The sequence below is a fragment of the Lithobates pipiens genome, unplaced genomic scaffold, assembly GCF_037356315.1.
Source record: "Lithobates pipiens isolate NorthernLeopardFrog02 unplaced genomic scaffold, aLitPip1_a1.2 Scaffold_13, whole genome shotgun sequence".
Taxonomy (NCBI): domain Eukaryota; kingdom Metazoa; phylum Chordata; class Amphibia; order Anura; family Ranidae; genus Lithobates; species Lithobates pipiens.
Window position 1 is genome coordinate 34620942 of NW_027507718.1, and position 18833 is coordinate 34639774.

The following is an 18833-nucleotide window of genomic DNA, read 5'->3' on the forward strand; positions in this document are numbered from 1 at the left end:
GGATCACCAGCAGCCGGGCACCCTAGCTGGCTGCCTAATTCGCTTAATGATAGTATCAGCCCTGCCTGGTGTTATTACCTCAAAATGTTAGTATCCAGTTCTATTTTATGCATTCAGGAATGCATCCAGCTCTTTTTTTTTAAAACAATCTACTGAGTTGGCCAGAACTAGTTGTTGAGGGAGTCTATGCCACATTTTCTCAGCTCTTACTGTGAAGAAGCCTTTCCGTATGTGGAGGTTAAAACTCTTTTCATCCAGCTGTAAAGAGTGCCCCCTTGTCCTCTGTAATGACCTGAACCTGAATAACTCAACACCAAGTTCACTAGATGGAATACTTTTGTATCTATACATGTTGATTATATCCCCCACTTAATCGCCTCTATTTCAAGAGAGAATAAATTCAGTTCCTCAAATTTTTCTTTGTTTCCAAACCCCTCTGTGCCTTTTATTTGGTTATTTGGTTGCCTTTTTTATCACTTTTCTCTCATAGTTGCCCAGTGCATTGAGGTCAGCTTCTATATTGAAGATCTCTTGTAAGGACGTAAAGCTTGGTGTCATCTGCAAACACTTAAAGCGGAGGTCCACACAAAATTGGAACGTCCGCTTTTCTGAACCCTCCCCCCTCCTCCGGTGTCACATTTGCCACCTTTCAGGGGGGAGGTGATGCAGATACCTGTGTAAGACAGCTATTTGCACCCACTTCCGGGCATAGACCCCCGAATCTGCGGGGGTCTATGCCACTTCCCGCCCCCCGCTGTCTGCTGGGAGACGCATGGGTCCCAAAAACAGCAGGGACCATTTGGATTGCGCATTGACTGGCACTTGCCATGCGCAGTTGGGAACCAGGAAGTGAAGTCACAAGGCAGCAACCGAGGACCAAGGGAGGGTTCGGCCTTGGGTGCTGACATCACGGCGCCCTGGACAGGTAAGTGTCCTTATTTTAAAAGTATTTGTAGCTGCTGACTTAAAAAAATAAATAATAATTTGGTGGACCACCGTTTTAAATTGTACTTTTAATGCCAGACCTTATATCATTTTAAATATGTTAAAAAGTAAGGGTCCCAACACTGAACGTTGGGGTACACCACTAATAACCTTACACGATTCAGAGTATGAATAATTATCACTAATCTCTATTCTCTATATAAAGTCTTTTAGCCAGTTTTTTGCCCATTTACAAACTGAATTTTGTAAGCCTGTAGACATAACTTTTCACATTAGCCATGTTTGGGGAACTGTGTCAAGCACTTTTGAAAAATCCAAGTATATTATATTTACAGTCACTTTTTTGTCAAATTGTTTGCTTACCTCCACATAAAAAAGAATCAGATTTGTTTGACAACTTCTTTTTGTGAGTCCATGCTGACTAGTACCTAAAATATAATTTTCTATCAAAAACTCATCCTATGAGTTTTATTAAATTCTCAAATATCTTCCGAACTATAGAAGTTAAACTAAAGCCCCATACATACTATAAGTTTTTCTGCTGAGTTTTTTTCCTTCAGGTTTACCGAAACCATGTAGTGCAAGGGCTTGCCTGATTGCATACAAATTGAAAGTCCTAAGGTTTGACCTCATATTATATGGTTTTGGTAAATCTGAAGGAAAAACTCAGCAGAAAAACTGATAGTGTGTATGGGGCATCACAGGTCTATAGTTATTTGGTAAAATCTTTGATCCCTTTTTAAATATAGGCACCACATTGGCCTTACACCAATCTAGTGGTACTATGTCAGTCATTAAAAAGTCTCTAAAAGTTATAAATAGAGCTAAACTCTTTGAAAACCCATGGGTGTAACCCATCTAGTCCAGGTGCTTTATTTACCTTTTATTTTGTTTTCATGGTACTTCTGGATCATGTCAGATTTTGAACCATTGTGAATCATTTGGGCTTATGTCAATATTGTCCCCCTTATGGACTTGCACTCCCCCATTTTCCTTTGTATACACAGCTGAAGAAAGTAAGTAATACATTTGCCTTTCTCTTTGTCCCCAATTACCAACTCAAAAATATTTTGGAAAGGGCCAAAAATATAGCCAAAACTAAAGGTGAGAGAAAATCCCTTGAAAGTGAGGGTGGCACATGGAAGATTTCCCCTTTTATTCTTTCCTTGGTGACAACTCAAAACTTTGGGCATTTCCTTAACTTCACTGGTAACAGTAAATGAAACAAACTGAGAGGGTGAATCTCCTTAACAGGGACACAGACAGCAATAACAATTGGCAGGTGTTCTAATCCTTTTTATCCAAAACTAAAAAAAATAAGTTTTGCCATTAGCTATGCTTGAAGGAGATTTGGTTCATTTATCTGTGGGGATTATTTGTGCATTAAACCATATGCCGTAGTTGACATACATACCTCATGTTGTATGGTGGATTCTTGTCCAGTAGCTAAACAAATTATTTAATGTCATGCTGAGAAATTACCTTTCTTATAATATCTTTTGTTGGTGGATTCAATCTTAACTCATATTAATAAATTACTCTCTAAAAAAAACATAAAACAGTAGAGGATGTTTTTCAGTACTGGAAAAATTACCCGCCTATTCACCTTTTTAACCTTGATATCCAGTTGCCATAAATTGAATCAATAATTCTATGTTTTTATTTGACTATTAGCAATCATTTATTTATAATTAACTACTGCATCATTATTATTGGGTCACGAATAATAGTGTTGGTTTAGGTTCATGAGTAGGACTTTGGAGCTATAATTCATTTTGATCAAGGATAATTAGAATTGCATTGGCTTAAAAAAATTGACAATTCCATCTGTAAAACATTATCTCTCACAGTTTATGTTCCATTGTTGTCAACTCTTTTGTCGTGGCTGGACGAATTACATTTAGACCCCTGTAAAAAGCAGCCTGACAGGTCATGTTTTTGATCCAAAAAAAAAACAAAAACTGGCAGAAATCCACTATCAGGACTGTATTTAGTAGATGGCACTCGTAGGCCAGTGCCCAGGACAGCAGGGTTAGAGGGGGAGGCAACAAGCTTTAAACAGAATATATTTTTATACCTTTTTTCTAATTTGTTTGCCCCTTCTGTCCATTGCTGAACTTGTTTGCTAAATTCAGTAAGGCTAGCTATACACATTTACGTTTCTCTCATTCAACCCTGCGAAATCACTCCTATTCCCCATTCACCCTAAATTGGATGAAGGAATCTTCCCTGCTGGTTGTTGTATTCATATTGGTAGTATGCAGTTGCTGTTCGGTCAACATCTAATTGGTGTTCAGAGGGTCACCCACAGCTCAATTTTAGCCAAAATTTGAGTTGTGTATGTCCAGAATGAGAGAAAATTAGGGGATGAGGGGTGCAGTTGTTTCTGAGAGAACTCAAAAGGCTCTTTATAGTTTCTATCTTTCCATCCTTTTGTCTGTGGGTTGGCTCAGTTGATTGACTGCATGTAAGGGCCCATTAAATCTATTGGTTCATCCTGATTAGGCTGCAAACACATCACAACAGATGTTCTTTTTACTAAAGTATTTATTTTATTATGTCTTTCAGGAACTTGCTCTATGTCTATCCACAGAGACTGAATTTTGCAAATCGCCTTTTATCTGCAAGAAACATTACTATCAAAATACAGTTCATGTGCGGGGAAGATCCTAAATGCTCTCTACCGGTAACCATATCAGTTCGATTTTTACAATTTTGTTCTATGAATCCTTTGAACAGAAAACTGTTCGCTGAGCAGTGGCTGCATCCAATCAGATTCAGCCACAATTCAGGTAATTTATCCGCTGAGGGAGCCAGCTGTCAAAATACAATAGCTGCAACAGGAAATTCATCTATCCATGCTGTGTAGCATCAATGAAGGAATCTACTGTTTTTTTTTTTTCCCGTTCAGCCTACAGGCTGCATGAAAAAAAATCTATATGTGCATGGCCAGATTAAGCATACTGGTTGCTTGCCCGTGCCTTGCTTTATTACTTTCTGAGTCAGACCTGAAATAAGCATATAGGTTAGGCTGGATGAACCAAGTGTTGCAGGAAAGAAACTAGAAACTTGCTTGATTAAATCATCAACACAGACAGAGTTGATGCAGGAATTCCTCCTGCCGGGCTATTGTATTCTCGTGGGGGGCTTCCTCCACATTCCCCCACCGGGAGAATACAATGGCTCGGCAGGAGAAGGATTCCTGCATCAATACTGTCTGGGTTAATGGGGGAATCAAGCAAGTTTCTTTCCTGCAACCCGTGGTTGATTTTATTTTTTTTCATTCGGCCTGCAGGCTTGGATGGGAGAAGACAGTGATTCTTCTATAACTGCTAGAAATAATCTCAGGTAAAACCCGGCATGCTGGTTGTACCCTAGTTGATCGATCGATCAACTTGGTGCAGTCAGCCTGCCCATGCATGGTTCAAATCAGCAGGAACCGGCCGAGATTCAAACCACATATGGGCCTGCCTTAGACAGGGAGAACTCTTGATCTGCATATTTGTGCCAGTTTAGTACCTTCTAAGATATTAATTCTATTGGATCAGATTGAAAGTAAAACAAACAGTTTAAAAAAAAAAAAATGAGATGTCAGCAATTGTAGCCTTCATATTCTCACTGCTGGTTTCTTTACACAGCTTAAAGCAGACGTATGGTCAAAGCTATTTTGGTTATACTTCTCCTATGCATCACAGGAGTGAAATTCGTTCTGTACGCCTGTGACCCATTTCAGCTGACAGCGGGCTGGAGCCTGCTGTCGACTGACATCACTCAGCCAGTCCAGGCTCTTGAAATATCCCAACTTTAATATTGGAATACACCCAGATGCCTGGACTGGCAGCTGACTTAGCCTATTGGCAAGCCACTGAAAGCCAGCCGACTCCACTCCCACCACAGCCCAGTGCTCCAGTGAGCTCTGGAGGGACAGAGCAGACAGCTGCTGACTGACAGTCCTGGCTTTCTCCTCAGAGCCGAGGGAAGAACTGAGCGTTCAGAGGTTTTTTTTATTTTTTTTGTTTTTTTTTATTGGGTAAAGGTTTTTTAAGATGTCACACATTTGTATAACCAGACATTAAAAGTACATGTAGTTCACATCAGATATCAATTCAGCATGTTCAGCGGTCTTTGATTGCTCACTTCTCAGTGCAGAGCCGGCAGGGGACAGATGCAGCATCGGATCGATATTGCATCCACCTAGGTGAGTATAAATGTTTTTCTTTTTTTTAAAACTCTACTTCACTTTTAAGAGCTATGCTTTTAAACTAAAATTCATATTTTATAACACTTAATGTGGACCCTTGCTAAAATTTTCACATATGTTGACTGATCCACTAATTTTATTATAACACCTCAATCTTCTGTTTAGATTTTAAGTGAAAAGAACAGCAGTATTGGGGGAGATTTACTAAAACGGGTGCACACAGAATCTGGTGCACTTGTGCATAGTAACCAATCATTTTCTAACTTCAGCTTGTTCAATTATGCTCTATTCACATTAGCACATCTCCAAAGTCACACGATTTCCAGTTCTACTTTGGAGCGCAACTTTGAAGTGACTTTTGGCGCACCTTTGATCCAACTTTACATTCACGATTTGAATGGGTGCCATTGAAAAGAATGGGATGCGCATTGTCATGCGACTTTGATGTCCAAAGTTGCATGACAAGTCGCACACAAGTGAATTGCGCCTTAAGCTTTGACAGGAAAACCTAGAAGCTGATTAGTTTCTATGCACAACTGCACCAGATTCTGTGTTTTTAGTAAATGTTCCCCATCTATCATTCTGTAACCCATAGCAAACAATCAGAGATCATCTCAACTGATGTAAAATAAACTGAAATCTGTGGGCACAACTTTACATATTCATTCACTGTTGTTTGCACAGCGTCAGGGCTCATAAAAAACATGGCCTGGAATGCAGTTCAAATTTGGGCACCAATTCACAAAAAGGATATTGGAGAACTGGAGAAAGTGCAGAGAAAGGCAACCAAACTGATAAGAGGCATGGAGGAGCTCAGCTATGAGGAAAGATTAGAGGAACTGAATTTATTCTCTCTTGAGAAGAGGAGATTGAAGAGGAATATAATCAACATGTACAAATACATTTGTGGTCCATATAGTGAATTTGGTGTTGAGCTATTCACTTTAGGTTATCACAGAGGACAAGGAGGCACTCTTTACATCTGGAGGAAAGGAGATTTAATCTCCAAATACGGAAAAGCTTGTTCACAATAAGAGCTGTGAAAATGTGGAATAGACTCCCTCAAGAGCTGGTTCTGTCCAGCTCAGTAGATTGCTTTAAAAAAGGACTAGATTATTTTCTAAATGTACATAATATAACTGGATACTAACATTTATATGTAAATTTGATCCAGGGAATATTCCTCTTGGGGGATCAGGAAGGAATATTTTCCCCTGCTGGACCAAATTGGATCATACTTTGCTTTATTTCTTTTTACTTCCACTGGATCAGCTGTGGGTAGAGGATTGTGTATATAAGATTGTATTTTTCCCCCTTTTATTTGTTGAACTAAATGGACTTGTGTTATTTTTCAGCCAGACTAACTACCGTATATACTCGAGTATAGGCCGACCCGAATATAAGCCGAGGCCCCCAATTTACCCCCAAAAAACTGGAAAACTTATTGACTCGTGTATAAGCCGAGGGTGAGACATGGCTGTCCATCCCTGTGTGTCCGTCCATCCCTGTGTGTGTGTCCGTCCATCCATCCCTGTGTGTGTGTCCATCCATCCATCCATCCATCCCTGTGTGTCCGTCCATCCATCCCTGTGTGTGTATCCATCCATCCCTGTGTGTGTGTGTGTGTGTGTGTGTGTGTGTTTGTGTGTGTGTATTCATCCATCCATCCATCCCTGTGTGTGTGTGTGTGTGTATCCATCCATCCATCCATCCATCCCTGTGTGTGTGTGTGTGTGTGTGTGTGTGTGTGTGTGTGTGTCCGTGCAGCCTTGTGTGTGTGTCCAGCCTACCTGTGTCCCAAGCCTCCGTCCCGAGCCGCCGTCGTCCCGAGCCTCCTCTGTCCCGTGCCTCCTCTGTCCCGTGCCTCCTCTGTCCCGTGCCTCCTCTGTCCCGTGCCTCCTCTGTCCCGTGCCTCCTCTGTCCCGTGCCTCCTCTGTCCCGTGCCTCCTCTGTCCCGTGCCTCCTCTGTCCCGTGCCTCCTCCGTCCCGTGCCTCCTCCGTCCCGTGTCGTGCCGATGGATCGCCGCTCTTCTCGGCGGCCATTCTACGATTCAAAAGCTGCGCCTCCGTCCTCCGCCTGTGATAGGCGGAACACTCAATTTCCCAGCAGCCTGTGTTCCGCCTATCACGGACATCCTCTCATACTCGTCCGTAGTATGAGAATGAACGGATGTCCGTGATAGGCGGAACACTGACTGCTGGGAAATTCAGTGTTCCGCCTATCACAGGCGGAGGCGGAGAAGGAGGCGCGGCTTTTGAATTTTAATGTCCGCCGTCTGTCTGCTCGATACGCTGATCGAGCAGTCAGACAGCGGTGACTCGAGTATAAGCCGAGGGGGCACTTTCAGCCTCAAAAAAGAGGCTGAAAATCTCGGCTTATACTCGAGTATATACGGTATGTAAAAGAACAAAGTTGGAAGCAATATTGCATTTTGGAAATGTTTCATTTTTAATCTGTTGATTGAACTACAGATTAGTCTTCCAGTTTTAGCTCCATCATGGAATATAGAGTTTTATCTTAATAATCAATTGATGACCTTTTTTTTTTTTCAAAAGTAATTGATTGTTATTTGTGTGTCTTTACAGGTAATTTTTGGCAAATCTAATGGCCCAGAATTCCTGGAAGAACTATACACCTCAATTACCTATCATAATAAGTAGGTCTGACAGCTACATGTTTCAAATTTACCAAAACTTTATTGTCCCAACCTTACCAAAATGATCCAAGCTTCATCTGGCCATTTACACCCTGACTGCACCTACTTCCACACAATGTTAAACTCACAGTATTTGAACATCTATCTATGCTAGCCTGATAATAGGTAGAAGTACACCAGTGTATGGCAAGTTGAACATAGACAAGACTAGCCTGCTACTAAATTCGCCTTTAGTGTGAAATGGTTCAGCCTGCCCCAAAAATATAAAACCTTTCATTTATAAGCGCACATTATAAAGTTAAATAACCAGTATCAACCAAGCAGGAATTATATTGCTTTATTCTGGGTAATCTAACTGATAGACGCTGAAGTTTCATTGATTGCTTATTTGATTGCTTATTATACAGGCACTATAAATGTAAATAAGCCCAAAAAATATGAAGCAAGGGAAAAAGTACACCTTTCATTCAATGCAAAAGAGCACATCAGAAATGGGATATAGTTAGTGTTTTTCAGACATCCTTGAAAAGTAATTTCCTGCTTTGCAAAGTATTTTCTTGGTACTCTCAGAGCAGTTTATGAACAGATGTCGGACACATGGTATAGTATCATTGCCTACTAGTAAAGAGCAGTGAAGGAAAAATCTTTGGGACTCTCCAAAGGCAGATAATCCTGTTCTGACAAATGTCAAGAAGTTTGTTTATTGTTAGAAATTACATAAAGAATCCTTATTATGTATATGTTTGTGTGTGTGTGTATGTATGTGTGTATGTGTATAATATATATATATATATAATTATAATATAATATAATTAATGTGTGTGTGTGCGTATGTGTGTGTTTTCTTCATTTATATGTATCCTTATTTTTTTTAGGGCCCCTGATTTCTACGAAGAAGTCAAAATTAAGCTACCTGCAAAACTTACAGAAAAACATCACCTGCTGTTCACGTTTTATCATATAAGCTGTCAGCAGAAAGCTGGCACTTCAGTGGAAACTGTCCTTGGGTATTCTGTAAGTGAAATGACGTAACACATTTTTCTCTTTTTAATCATTATTATTATCATTAATTAAAAATCAAACATCTCTTAACAAAATGTGCTTCTTTTTTTTTATTAGTGGCTGCCAATTTTGCAAAATGAACGACTTCAGACTGGACATTACTGCCTCCCTGTGGCCACTGATAAGCTGCCTGTCAATTACTCCATGCATTCTCCAGAGGTAGCCTAATGAATTTTGAATCTCCTCGAGAAAAAGTGAAATTTTGTGGATTTTTTTTTCTTTCATTTCTAGCTGGCTTGTTTTAGTAGATTCTGTGTTTTTAGCTATGGTTCTACTACTGACTGAGAAGGCATGACATCTAGACTTCCACCTTGCATGTGTGGATGTTATATTTATATCCCCTTTGTAAAAGTTGTCTCACGTTGACTTCAGGCTGACATTACACCACACCACAACCAATGTTGTGTTTTATGACAACTCCGTATACATGCAGTGAAGGTACACAAAGTTTATTGCATGGAAGGGTTTTCTCTTAGCACAGAGTGTGTTGCTCCTTCTGTTGTCGCTGTCATAGCAGTGGATACTTAAAAAAAAAAGAAAAAGCTGAAAATATCAAATAACAGGCCATACTCAGCCCAGCACTATCAGGGGCCCCGTTCTGTCTTCACAGACGCATTCAATCTGTATGAAATGGAAACATAGGGAGAGAAATGGGAACCAAAATGGAATGGATGCCAAAGCCAATCAGCAAGCAGCTACATACATATCACCCACCTTCTCTATTCCTGACTGTATAATACATTGTGTTAAGGTGAGCATGGAAGGTGACATAAATATCAAATGCTAAGCAAACCCACCTCTCTGACATTGTTAGTGACACACACACACACACACACACACACACACACACACACCCACCCACCCCTTAAAGCAGGGGTAGGCAACCTTAGAGAAATAGAGATCTACTCGAACAACACTGGATCTACTTGAACAACACTTAGAGAAATGGAGATCTACTCGAACAACACTGATGAAATCAAAGATCACTGGGCACGGTACCCTGTTGTTAGGGCCGGTTCACACCAGAACACGATGTCAGAAAGACATGTTCCATGTGTGTTTCCTTCACCGCATTCAAAACGCACTGCCTTTGTGATCTACTACGGGTGATGATACATTGTTAACCCAAACACAGTGGACTAAAAAAAAAAAAGAAAGTATTACAAGAGAATGCAGGGTTTGGGAGTGTGTTAGGCTCAGAATGCAGGGTTCAGGAGTGCGTTGTGCTTGGTTCTCAGAATGCAGGGATTGGGGGGGGGGTGATGTGAAGGGTGGTAGAGGACACTGTTATAAGGGTGGGCACTGCTATGGGGGTGGCCCTGTCCATAGCACTGTCCGCTGCCCCCTTCACCCCCCCCCCCCCCCCCCACACACACATACACACACACACACACACACACAGTAGTGTCCCCGCCCTCCGGCCTGAGCAGTGCTGGCTCTCGCTCCCCATTGTTCATTGATGACGGCGTCGGAGGAAGAGGCGGGGGGGGAGAGGTGGACTGCAGGCGCCACACGGGAGGCTGAGGGCAGTGAGAGAGGGCAGAGGTCAGTGGCGCAGACCCATTCCCGGTCTACATGTCACCTACCCGTGGACAACATGTAGCCAGAGATCGACGGGTTGTCGACCCCGACCTTAAAGCCTATCTAACCCAAACAATTATAATGTCTTTTTTATTTATATATATATATATATATATGTGTGTGTGTGTGTATATAGTCCTTAGATGTTGTGGCTGCATTCGTTTTCTGCAATTTATGGGTGGGGGGGGGGGGGGGGATAGCTAAATAAGCCTTTAGATTTATTATATGAGATTTGTTAATTTACCATTATGTTAAAATGTTAGTAACCCAAATGCAAATGTATGTTTTTTTTGTTTGCAGAGATTACCAGCACAACCCACACCTATAAAGTGGGTGGAAGGACACAAGGGAGTTTTTAATTTGGAAGTACAAGCAGTTTCTTCTGTACACACTCAGGTAATAAAAAAAAAGTATGAATGACCTTTTATTTATCCAACAATAGAAAAAAATATATATTTTGACAATAGTTATATTTTTGACTGTAATGTTTTAAGGTCCTTTGTAGTGTCTTATTAATATTTTTCAATTTTGTAAGAAATATTGGAAATACACAAAAAGCAATACATGGAATATAAATGTCTGGTCCTGAGAAAATAATTAAAACTATATACACACGTCTAATGTTTATTTTCAGGACAATCATCTGGAGAAATTCCTCACTCTTTGCCATGCACTGGAAGGTCCAGTAACATTTCCCATCCGTGTCCTGGACCAAAAGATCAATGAGAGCTCCCTGGAGCATGAACTAAAACTTAGCATCATTCAATTAAGTTCTTCCAGACTGGAACCATTGGTCTTATTCCTTCATATTGTCTTGGACAAACTTTTCCATCTTACTGTGCAACCCATGGTGATCGGGGGTCAGACTGGTAGGAACACTAAAATACATCTTCCTTTACTAATTACTGAAAATTTCCATTGAGTAACAGTGTGCATTTGTAGTCATGTGTGTTTACACTTTGATACAACATGAAAACAAAGCAAATTTCCCCATAACAAATAATGGAAACTCAGATGATTCGTTCCACAACCATTTCTATAAGTCCTTCAGTTTATAGTCCACACAAAAAGATTATAGCAATGTGATCAGTTGTGTAACCATAAAATGTCCATCCACAGATAGAAGCCTCTACAAAGGGATTAGAAGCAAAATCCAGCAGGAGCTACAGAGTTTAAAATAGAAAAGAGGCACCTCTAAGTGTAGCAATATGGTTACATTTAATGAAGGTACAACATTTAGCAACTCACATGGTTGATGATTAAAAGAGACACATCTAAGTATGCAGGCATCCAGGGTAGAGCTGTCCGCATAGACCATCCCCTGCACCGCCGTCTCTCACCGCTATCGGTCTGCAATCGTGATCAGGAAGACTACCCTGCAGTGGAGCGATTTGAAAGTGAGGTCTTGTGGAGTGGACTGTGGAAGGGACGACGTGAATGGCAGTGCGGAGGATGGTCTGTGTGGACAGCTTTACCCCGGATGCCTGCATACTTAGGTGTGCCTGTTTTATTCATCAGCCATGTGTATTTCTAAATGTTGTACCTTCATTAAATGAAACCATATTGCTACACTTAGAGGCGCCTCTCTTCTCTTTTATAATCAGTTGTGACCTGATGCTGCTTGTATATCAAGTCAACATTTTTTTTTTAGGTATTGCTTGTCTTGCAAAACGCTCTCAAACCAAGGTTTTACTGTAAAGCCTCGAAAAGCCACAGATCTTGGATTAAATATAACATTAATTCTTCATGAGTGTTGCACTGGTATACATCCTTCATACTGTAACCACTTTAATACATATGTGGGAATGTTGGAAGCGTTTGTCATTTGGTTTTTCCAGTCTTGAGATTTACACAGTCCTGTCAGATAGCAAAGTCAAGTTGTTGATCTGGCTTTTCTCTGTTGCAGTTAAAACTCTTGGTGGGGTCACCTCACAGCTTACAGCCTGTGATTGGAGAGGGAAATAACAGCAGTACCATGATGAGATGGTCCTTGTGCCCACTCTGCCGTCTCCTGCTGTCAGCATGTTCCTTGTCAACATGTTTGCAGTGCAGTACACCTCATCGGTCCCTATTGTTAGCACTCCCTCTCCTAGCCCAAGTACATTTATTTAGAGAATTACAAGCAGCTAATATGATTTTTATACATTTAAAGAGGAAGTAAACCCTGATGAGTTTACTTCCTCTTTGATTCCGCAAAGGTAAAGCATAATGGACTACTATGCATCGCATAGTAGTCCATTATGTGTCACTTACCTGACATAGGAGCCAGCGAAGTCACCGCTGTCCCCTGTACTCAGGATCATCCATCTTCTCGGTGGGTCTTGCTGCTCCGCCGCTGTCATTCGATGAAGCCGCGATGACGTCACTCCCGCGCATGCGCCGTAGACAGCGGTGCCTGTATTTTGGCAAATATCTACTAAACCATGTAGGTTTAGGAGATATTTCTTGGACCTACAGGTAAGTCTTAATCTAGGCTTACCTGTAGGTCAAAGTGGTTTGTAAGGGTTTGAAACCACTTTAATTAATACAAATTGCAATAATGGTATTTGTATATCTGACTGAAACTCAGCTATAGTTGAATTCAACTAGTTACAAAAAAAAGAAAGTGACATTAAATGTCTGCTTATTCCTTCCTAAATTTTAATTTTAACTCTAGACATTATATCTTCATTGAGTTCCCAACAAAAAATAAACTGTATTAATATTGCAGTTAGAAAATAGTAGCACAAGTTTGAGTTCATTCTGAAAAACTGTATTATCACTTTCTTTGCAGCAACCTTTTCTCAATTTACGTTTGAATCTGTGGTTTCCATTGTGAGCAGCCTTCACAATAGTAAAGATCTCATCAAGGATCAGCATGGAAGGAACTGCTTGCTGGCGTCCTATGTGTATTACGTGTTTCGTCTTCCAGATGTCCAAAGGGACATGTGCATAGCAGGTATGGTCCTGTACCCATATTTAGTCATGAAAGTCATTTTGCACATTCTTAATAACAGGTTAATGTTTTATTGCTGTTAAAATTGTAACATGTTTTTATTTTAAGTGTTTTAAAGTGGAAGTAAACCCATCCATAAAACAGTTTCATTTCCGGCACGTGCCAGAAATGTAACACTCCAATTGGTTGTGCTCTCAACCAAACTGTCAAACCATCCAATGGCTGGTGTTATAACTGATCACATGTGCAGCATCATGGCAGCTGTAGATTAAACAGGGGCAAAGATGGCAGCTTCCTTGGCTGAAAACAATAGTAGGGTTTACTTACACTTTAAGGCTAGGTTCACACTGCTGCAATGTCCGTGATCAGATGTGATTCGCACCGCACTGCAGTGAAAATCACATGCGATCTCTGTGCGATGCGATTTCAGCCATACAGATAGTATGGCTGAATTCGCATCGCATCCGGCCCAAATTCTTACAGGACCCTTTTTTTGGTCCGCAGCAGAATCGGATCGCATGGGTGTTCACACCATGCGATCCGATTCTTGTCCGAGTTTGCAGATCGCACTGGGATATGCAAACTGATTTGGAGGTGTCATTAACTTTTAACTGATACTCCCAGCAGTTCGCATAGGGCAGTGTGAACTGCCGCTGGGAGACATGCGATGCAGGAACCCGCAGTGGATTCCCAGCGTTCCCGCATCGCAGAAGTGTGAACCTAGCCTAAGTATTGTATGATGTCATTGTGCATGTGTGCAGTGGTAGCAAACAACAGCAAGAAACTATGGGGGTTATTTACTAAAACTGCATGGTGCAAAATCTGGCACAGCTCTGCATGGAAAACAATTTGCCTCCAGGTCAAAGCTTAAAGTATAACTGAAGGCAGAACTTTTTTTTAGTTTTAGGATAGAGTAGAGAGGGATTACAATGCTTGTCTGTTTTTATTGCTGTCTGTGTGCCCACTAAGGAGACTCACTCTTTCTATTTATCCTGTTTATTATTATCATTGAGAGTGAAAGTAGAAGAAAATCACACATTTTGGGTTGTCCACAGAAAAGAAATAATTGGGACACTAGTTCTGATGACTTGGAATAACCTTAATTTGCAAGAATTTCCTCTCACTTCCTGTTTAGCTATGGGAAAGGAAGTGAAGGAACATCTCCGTAATAGACATAGATAGAGAACTTTAATCTGACATGGGTTATAGCTCTCCCTTACGCTATCCAAAATGGAAAAAAAAAAATAGTTTTTCCTACAGTTCTACTTTAAATGACAAAGCTGAAGTTAGAAGCTGATTGGGTACCTTGTACAGCTGCACCAGATTCTGAGTGCTCCACTCTTGGTGAATCTCCCCGTATAAGTATGCAAATTCTGTATCCCATTCTTTAACATTTCACGTCCCTTTATTTTATACGCTGATGCAACATACATAGCATATTGGTATTTTTAGACAGACAAACCATGAATCATGTAGTGCAAAGCTGTATTGTATAGGGTTGATCTACTAAGGGCAAATAGGCTGTTCACTTTGTAAGGGAATTCTCTCCAGAACTTAGAATGTAGTGAAGCTCTGCTGACTTCCATCATCCAATCATGTGCAATCAGGTGAATTTTCCCCACATTCACTAAGCTCTAGGGAAAATTCCATTGCCTTTCAACCCCTATGTTTCTTTTAATGTTGCCCAGACATGCAGTATATTTTAAGAGAAATGTATTTGTCTACTCAGAGACGTAAGTGTCTGTGAAGCATGCTGGGAAAATGTCTGCAGTTCTAATAAACGACTTTTATGAATGTTACGCACACCTAGTAAACCACAGTTATGAAAATTTGAGGAGAATATACAGCTAAAACACGCATATTAAATATAGCAGATGGCAGGCACATCTAGAATTCTTTTTTGGTTATATACACACTAGCTGTTTGTGTTTTCCACTAATTTGTACATTATGGGGGAGCTTTACCAAAACTTGTGCACACATCATCTGGTGCAGCTGTGCATAGTAACCAATAAGCTTCTAACTTCAGCTTTGACAATAAAACTAAGAAGTTGATTGGTGCACAGTTACACCAGATTCTGTGTGCATCAGTTTTAGTAAATTACCCCCTATTTGTACTTGTATGTGGATAGCTACTGAGAATTATACAGAGTTTCCCTTAATTAGGTGGTTTGCTTTTAAAGTCCATTCTTTGCTGTTTACATCAAGAAGTTGTAGTAATTCACTCACCTGTTTTCATGTCTTTTTTTTTTTTTTAAGGTGGAAATTTGCCTGAGATGCGCTACAACACTGTTGGCCGTACCACAGCTAATGTTGTAGGTTCTAAACTAATTCAGTCCAGAACAATGAGTTCAAGCAACCCAGATATTGCAGGAATGCAGAGTGCAGATGAAGAAGTTAAAAATATTATGTCCTCCAAGGTAATCTAAGACCTTACCTTTAATCCTTTGTTATTCTGTGAAAGCACACTACTTAATCTAAAATGCTGGTTTCAACCTTTTCTGTGGTATTAAATAGCTAGGTAAAGTATGCAATTATTAAAAAATTATATAATACTCTTTAGTACAAGTAATAGGCTTCTGTACATCCCTGCACAGCAGCACTCAAAATGCAGGAGAGAGGGTCAGCATTTTGAGTCAATCAGGTCTTTGTACCATGCTTTTATTCATAGTCAGTGGCGGATGGTACTACATATTTCAGGGGAGATGGGGGAGGAAAACGAAAGCCCCCCCCGCAGACAGGAAGGTGGCAATCACCGCAAGCATGTCCAAGCCACGCCCCATGTAAAATAGTGAATATGTGCCCAGAGCCCACCCTTTTTTGAAGCCAATTGGAGCCTCAGGCTCTAATCATGTGTTAAAAAAAACCCAATAAGAGAATTCACCTTCTTGATTCTGTTATTCGCTACACTTGTTAGATTCCCTAAAGAGTTGGTGAGTTCTGTCCCTATGACTTGAGCTCGCTTCTTCATTATGTCTATTTTTACTGGTTTTAGAACTTGCATGACTGAACCACTGTTCTGACACTCTCAACAATGTAAACTAGGACAAAATTTATCACGTTAACTAATTCAATCTGATGTTATCCTGCCCCCGTCAGTTTTCTCCCATATAGGGTGGTGGGGAGTGTCATCATAGCATCATATAGTGCTGCTTTTGTTCTTTCCTGATTGTTACCTAGTTGTAACATAAGAATTTATCCACGTGATTTTCCCGACAATGTCGGAATGTACAACAGATGCTGTTTATGTTTTGTTTGTTCATTACGATAAAAGTCAATAAAAAGATTGGAAGAAAAAAAACCCAGTTGGAATCCATGTATTCGGCGTCCTGCCTGTAGATTAGGGGCCGGGCGCAAAGATTAAGCGGTGGAACCCCTGCTAATAGTGTACCCTTAGGACGTGATAGTCATAAACTAAGCCGGACACCGCTCAAATCTCGGCCGTTTCTTGTCTGCTATAGCCACTAGCAATAATCGCTGTCTTCTCCCGGTGGGGACAGCTTCCCCTGTCCAACCCCCCACCAGGAAAAGACAATTGCTGATTGCCCTATCAACTATGTTGATGGGGAAATCGTTACAATGTAGCCTGATCCAGGACATGCCTTAGGCCTTAGGCATGCCATACATGGCGTAAATTTTTTTCCTGCAACCACGGCTTGCAGGAAAAAAATTTACGCCATGTATGGCATGCCTAAGGCCTAAGGCATGTCCTGGATCAGGCTACATTGTGCAAAACCTAGCTCTGGCAGGGGTGCATAGATCACATGACTGGCTGAACAACAAATAGGAAAAAGAGGAGCCAAGGCTGCACCAAACCTCCCTAGTTGATGTGACATGCTTTTTTGATATTGTCCATGTGCATGTGTAATCAAAGTTGCATGGCTCTCCACATTTCAGTTAACCACTGCCAGTGGCAAAATGAAACTGTACATGGTGGCAGACTGTCTTGGTAGGCATTCAGGCTTCATACTGGTATATATTGTATGTAGATAATGTACTTTGTCATCTTCAGTCTCTAATCGCTGGTGTTCTGGTAATTTTGCTTTAGGTTTCTAGTCGTACCTGCAATCGCATGTCTTATTTTCTTGAATCGAGTAATGACTTGCAGTCTGTTGTTTCCAGCACAAGGCCATCTGGCAAAAAGGTATTGTAAACATTTCATACCTGAACTCCATAGTGGAATATTAGAGCATTTAGTTCCTTCACAGCTGAAAATTTATTTATCGTCTGTGGAATATATCTGCATTTCTGGGCTCCATATTGGAATATCAGGGCATTTTTCTTCCATCATCTGTGGAGCTCATCTAAATTGATGGGCTCTATATTTTAATACAAGGGCATTTACTTCCATTACAGCTGGAAATGTATTTATCCCTTGTTTATCCAAACTGATGAAAATGGTGGAAAACATATTCAAGGAAGAAAAATTAATATGTATCTACTAATATTGATAAAGAGATTTTTTTTCTGTTCTAAATAATTATTTTTATAGTGAGTCATGCAGGAGTCACCACTCCAAGCCTCCACTGCTGCAAAGCCGAATGGGTGCCAGTCTAAGGTGCTTGTCCTAACTCTGTGAAGATACACTGACATAAAAGGAGAAGCCACACACCGGTAACATAACTTGGCCCTGTACATTTCTGTTCAGCCATTCAAGCTAGGTACAGATGTGCTCATAAGTTTACATACCCTAGCAGAATTTATGATTTCTTGGCCATTTTTCAGAGAATATGAAGGATTTTCTGTGTTTACTCTTTTTAAATCATAATGAAAACAGAAACTACCCAAAATTGCCCTGATCAAAAGTTTACATACCCTGGAACGTTTGGCCTTGGTACAGAAGGTGTCACACACAGGTTAAAATGGCAAATAAAGGTTAATTTCCCACATTTGTGGCTTTTTAAATCACAATTGGTGATAAATAGTCAATGAGTGTGTTAGCTCTCACATGGAATGCACTAAGCAGGCTAGACACTGAGCCATGAAGAGGTAGAAAAGAATAATCAAAAGACCTGTGTGACAAGGTAATGAAACTTTACAAAGATGGAAAAGGATATAAAAAGATATCCAAAGCCTTGAATATGCCAGTCAGTACTGTTCAATCGCCCAATAAGAAGTGGGAAATTTTGGGGATCTCTTGATACCAAGCCAAGGTCAGGTAGATCAAGAAAGATGTCAGCCACAACTGCCACAGGAACGGTTCGGGATACATAGAAAAACCCACAGGTAACCTCAGGAGAAATACAGGCTGCTCTGGAAAAATATGGTGTGGTTGTTTTTAATGAGCAAAATACGATGATACTTGAACAAAAAAGAGCTGCATGGTCAAGTTGCCAGAAAGAAGCCTTTACTGTACAAGTTCCACAAAAAAGCCGGGTTACAATATGCCCAACAACCCCTTGACATGCCTCATTGGCTTTTTTGTGGCATTGGTGCATAAAGGCTTCCTTCTG

At 40.6% G+C, this 18833-nt stretch overlaps 1 protein-coding gene across 2 annotated transcripts in view; it reads left to right on the plus strand.

Moving 5' to 3' along the window:
* DOCK8 (dedicator of cytokinesis 8) overlaps window positions 1-18833 on the plus strand; it is a 214849-nt gene that overhangs the window by 124759 nt on the left and 71257 nt on the right. For both annotated transcript variants that reach the window (XM_077474999.1, XM_077475000.1), the window contains 9 exons: window positions 3514-3631; window positions 7733-7803; window positions 8679-8817; window positions 8923-9024; window positions 10747-10842; window positions 11081-11315; window positions 13220-13384; window positions 15640-15800; window positions 17429-17524. In XM_077474999.1, coding sequence (XP_077331125.1) covers window positions 3514-3631; window positions 7733-7803; window positions 8679-8817; window positions 8923-9024; window positions 10747-10842; window positions 11081-11315; window positions 13220-13384; window positions 15640-15800; window positions 17429-17524 — 1183 coding nt within the window. The remainder of the gene's footprint in view (window positions 1-3513; window positions 3632-7732; window positions 7804-8678; window positions 8818-8922; window positions 9025-10746; window positions 10843-11080; window positions 11316-13219; window positions 13385-15639; window positions 15801-17428; window positions 17525-18833) is intronic.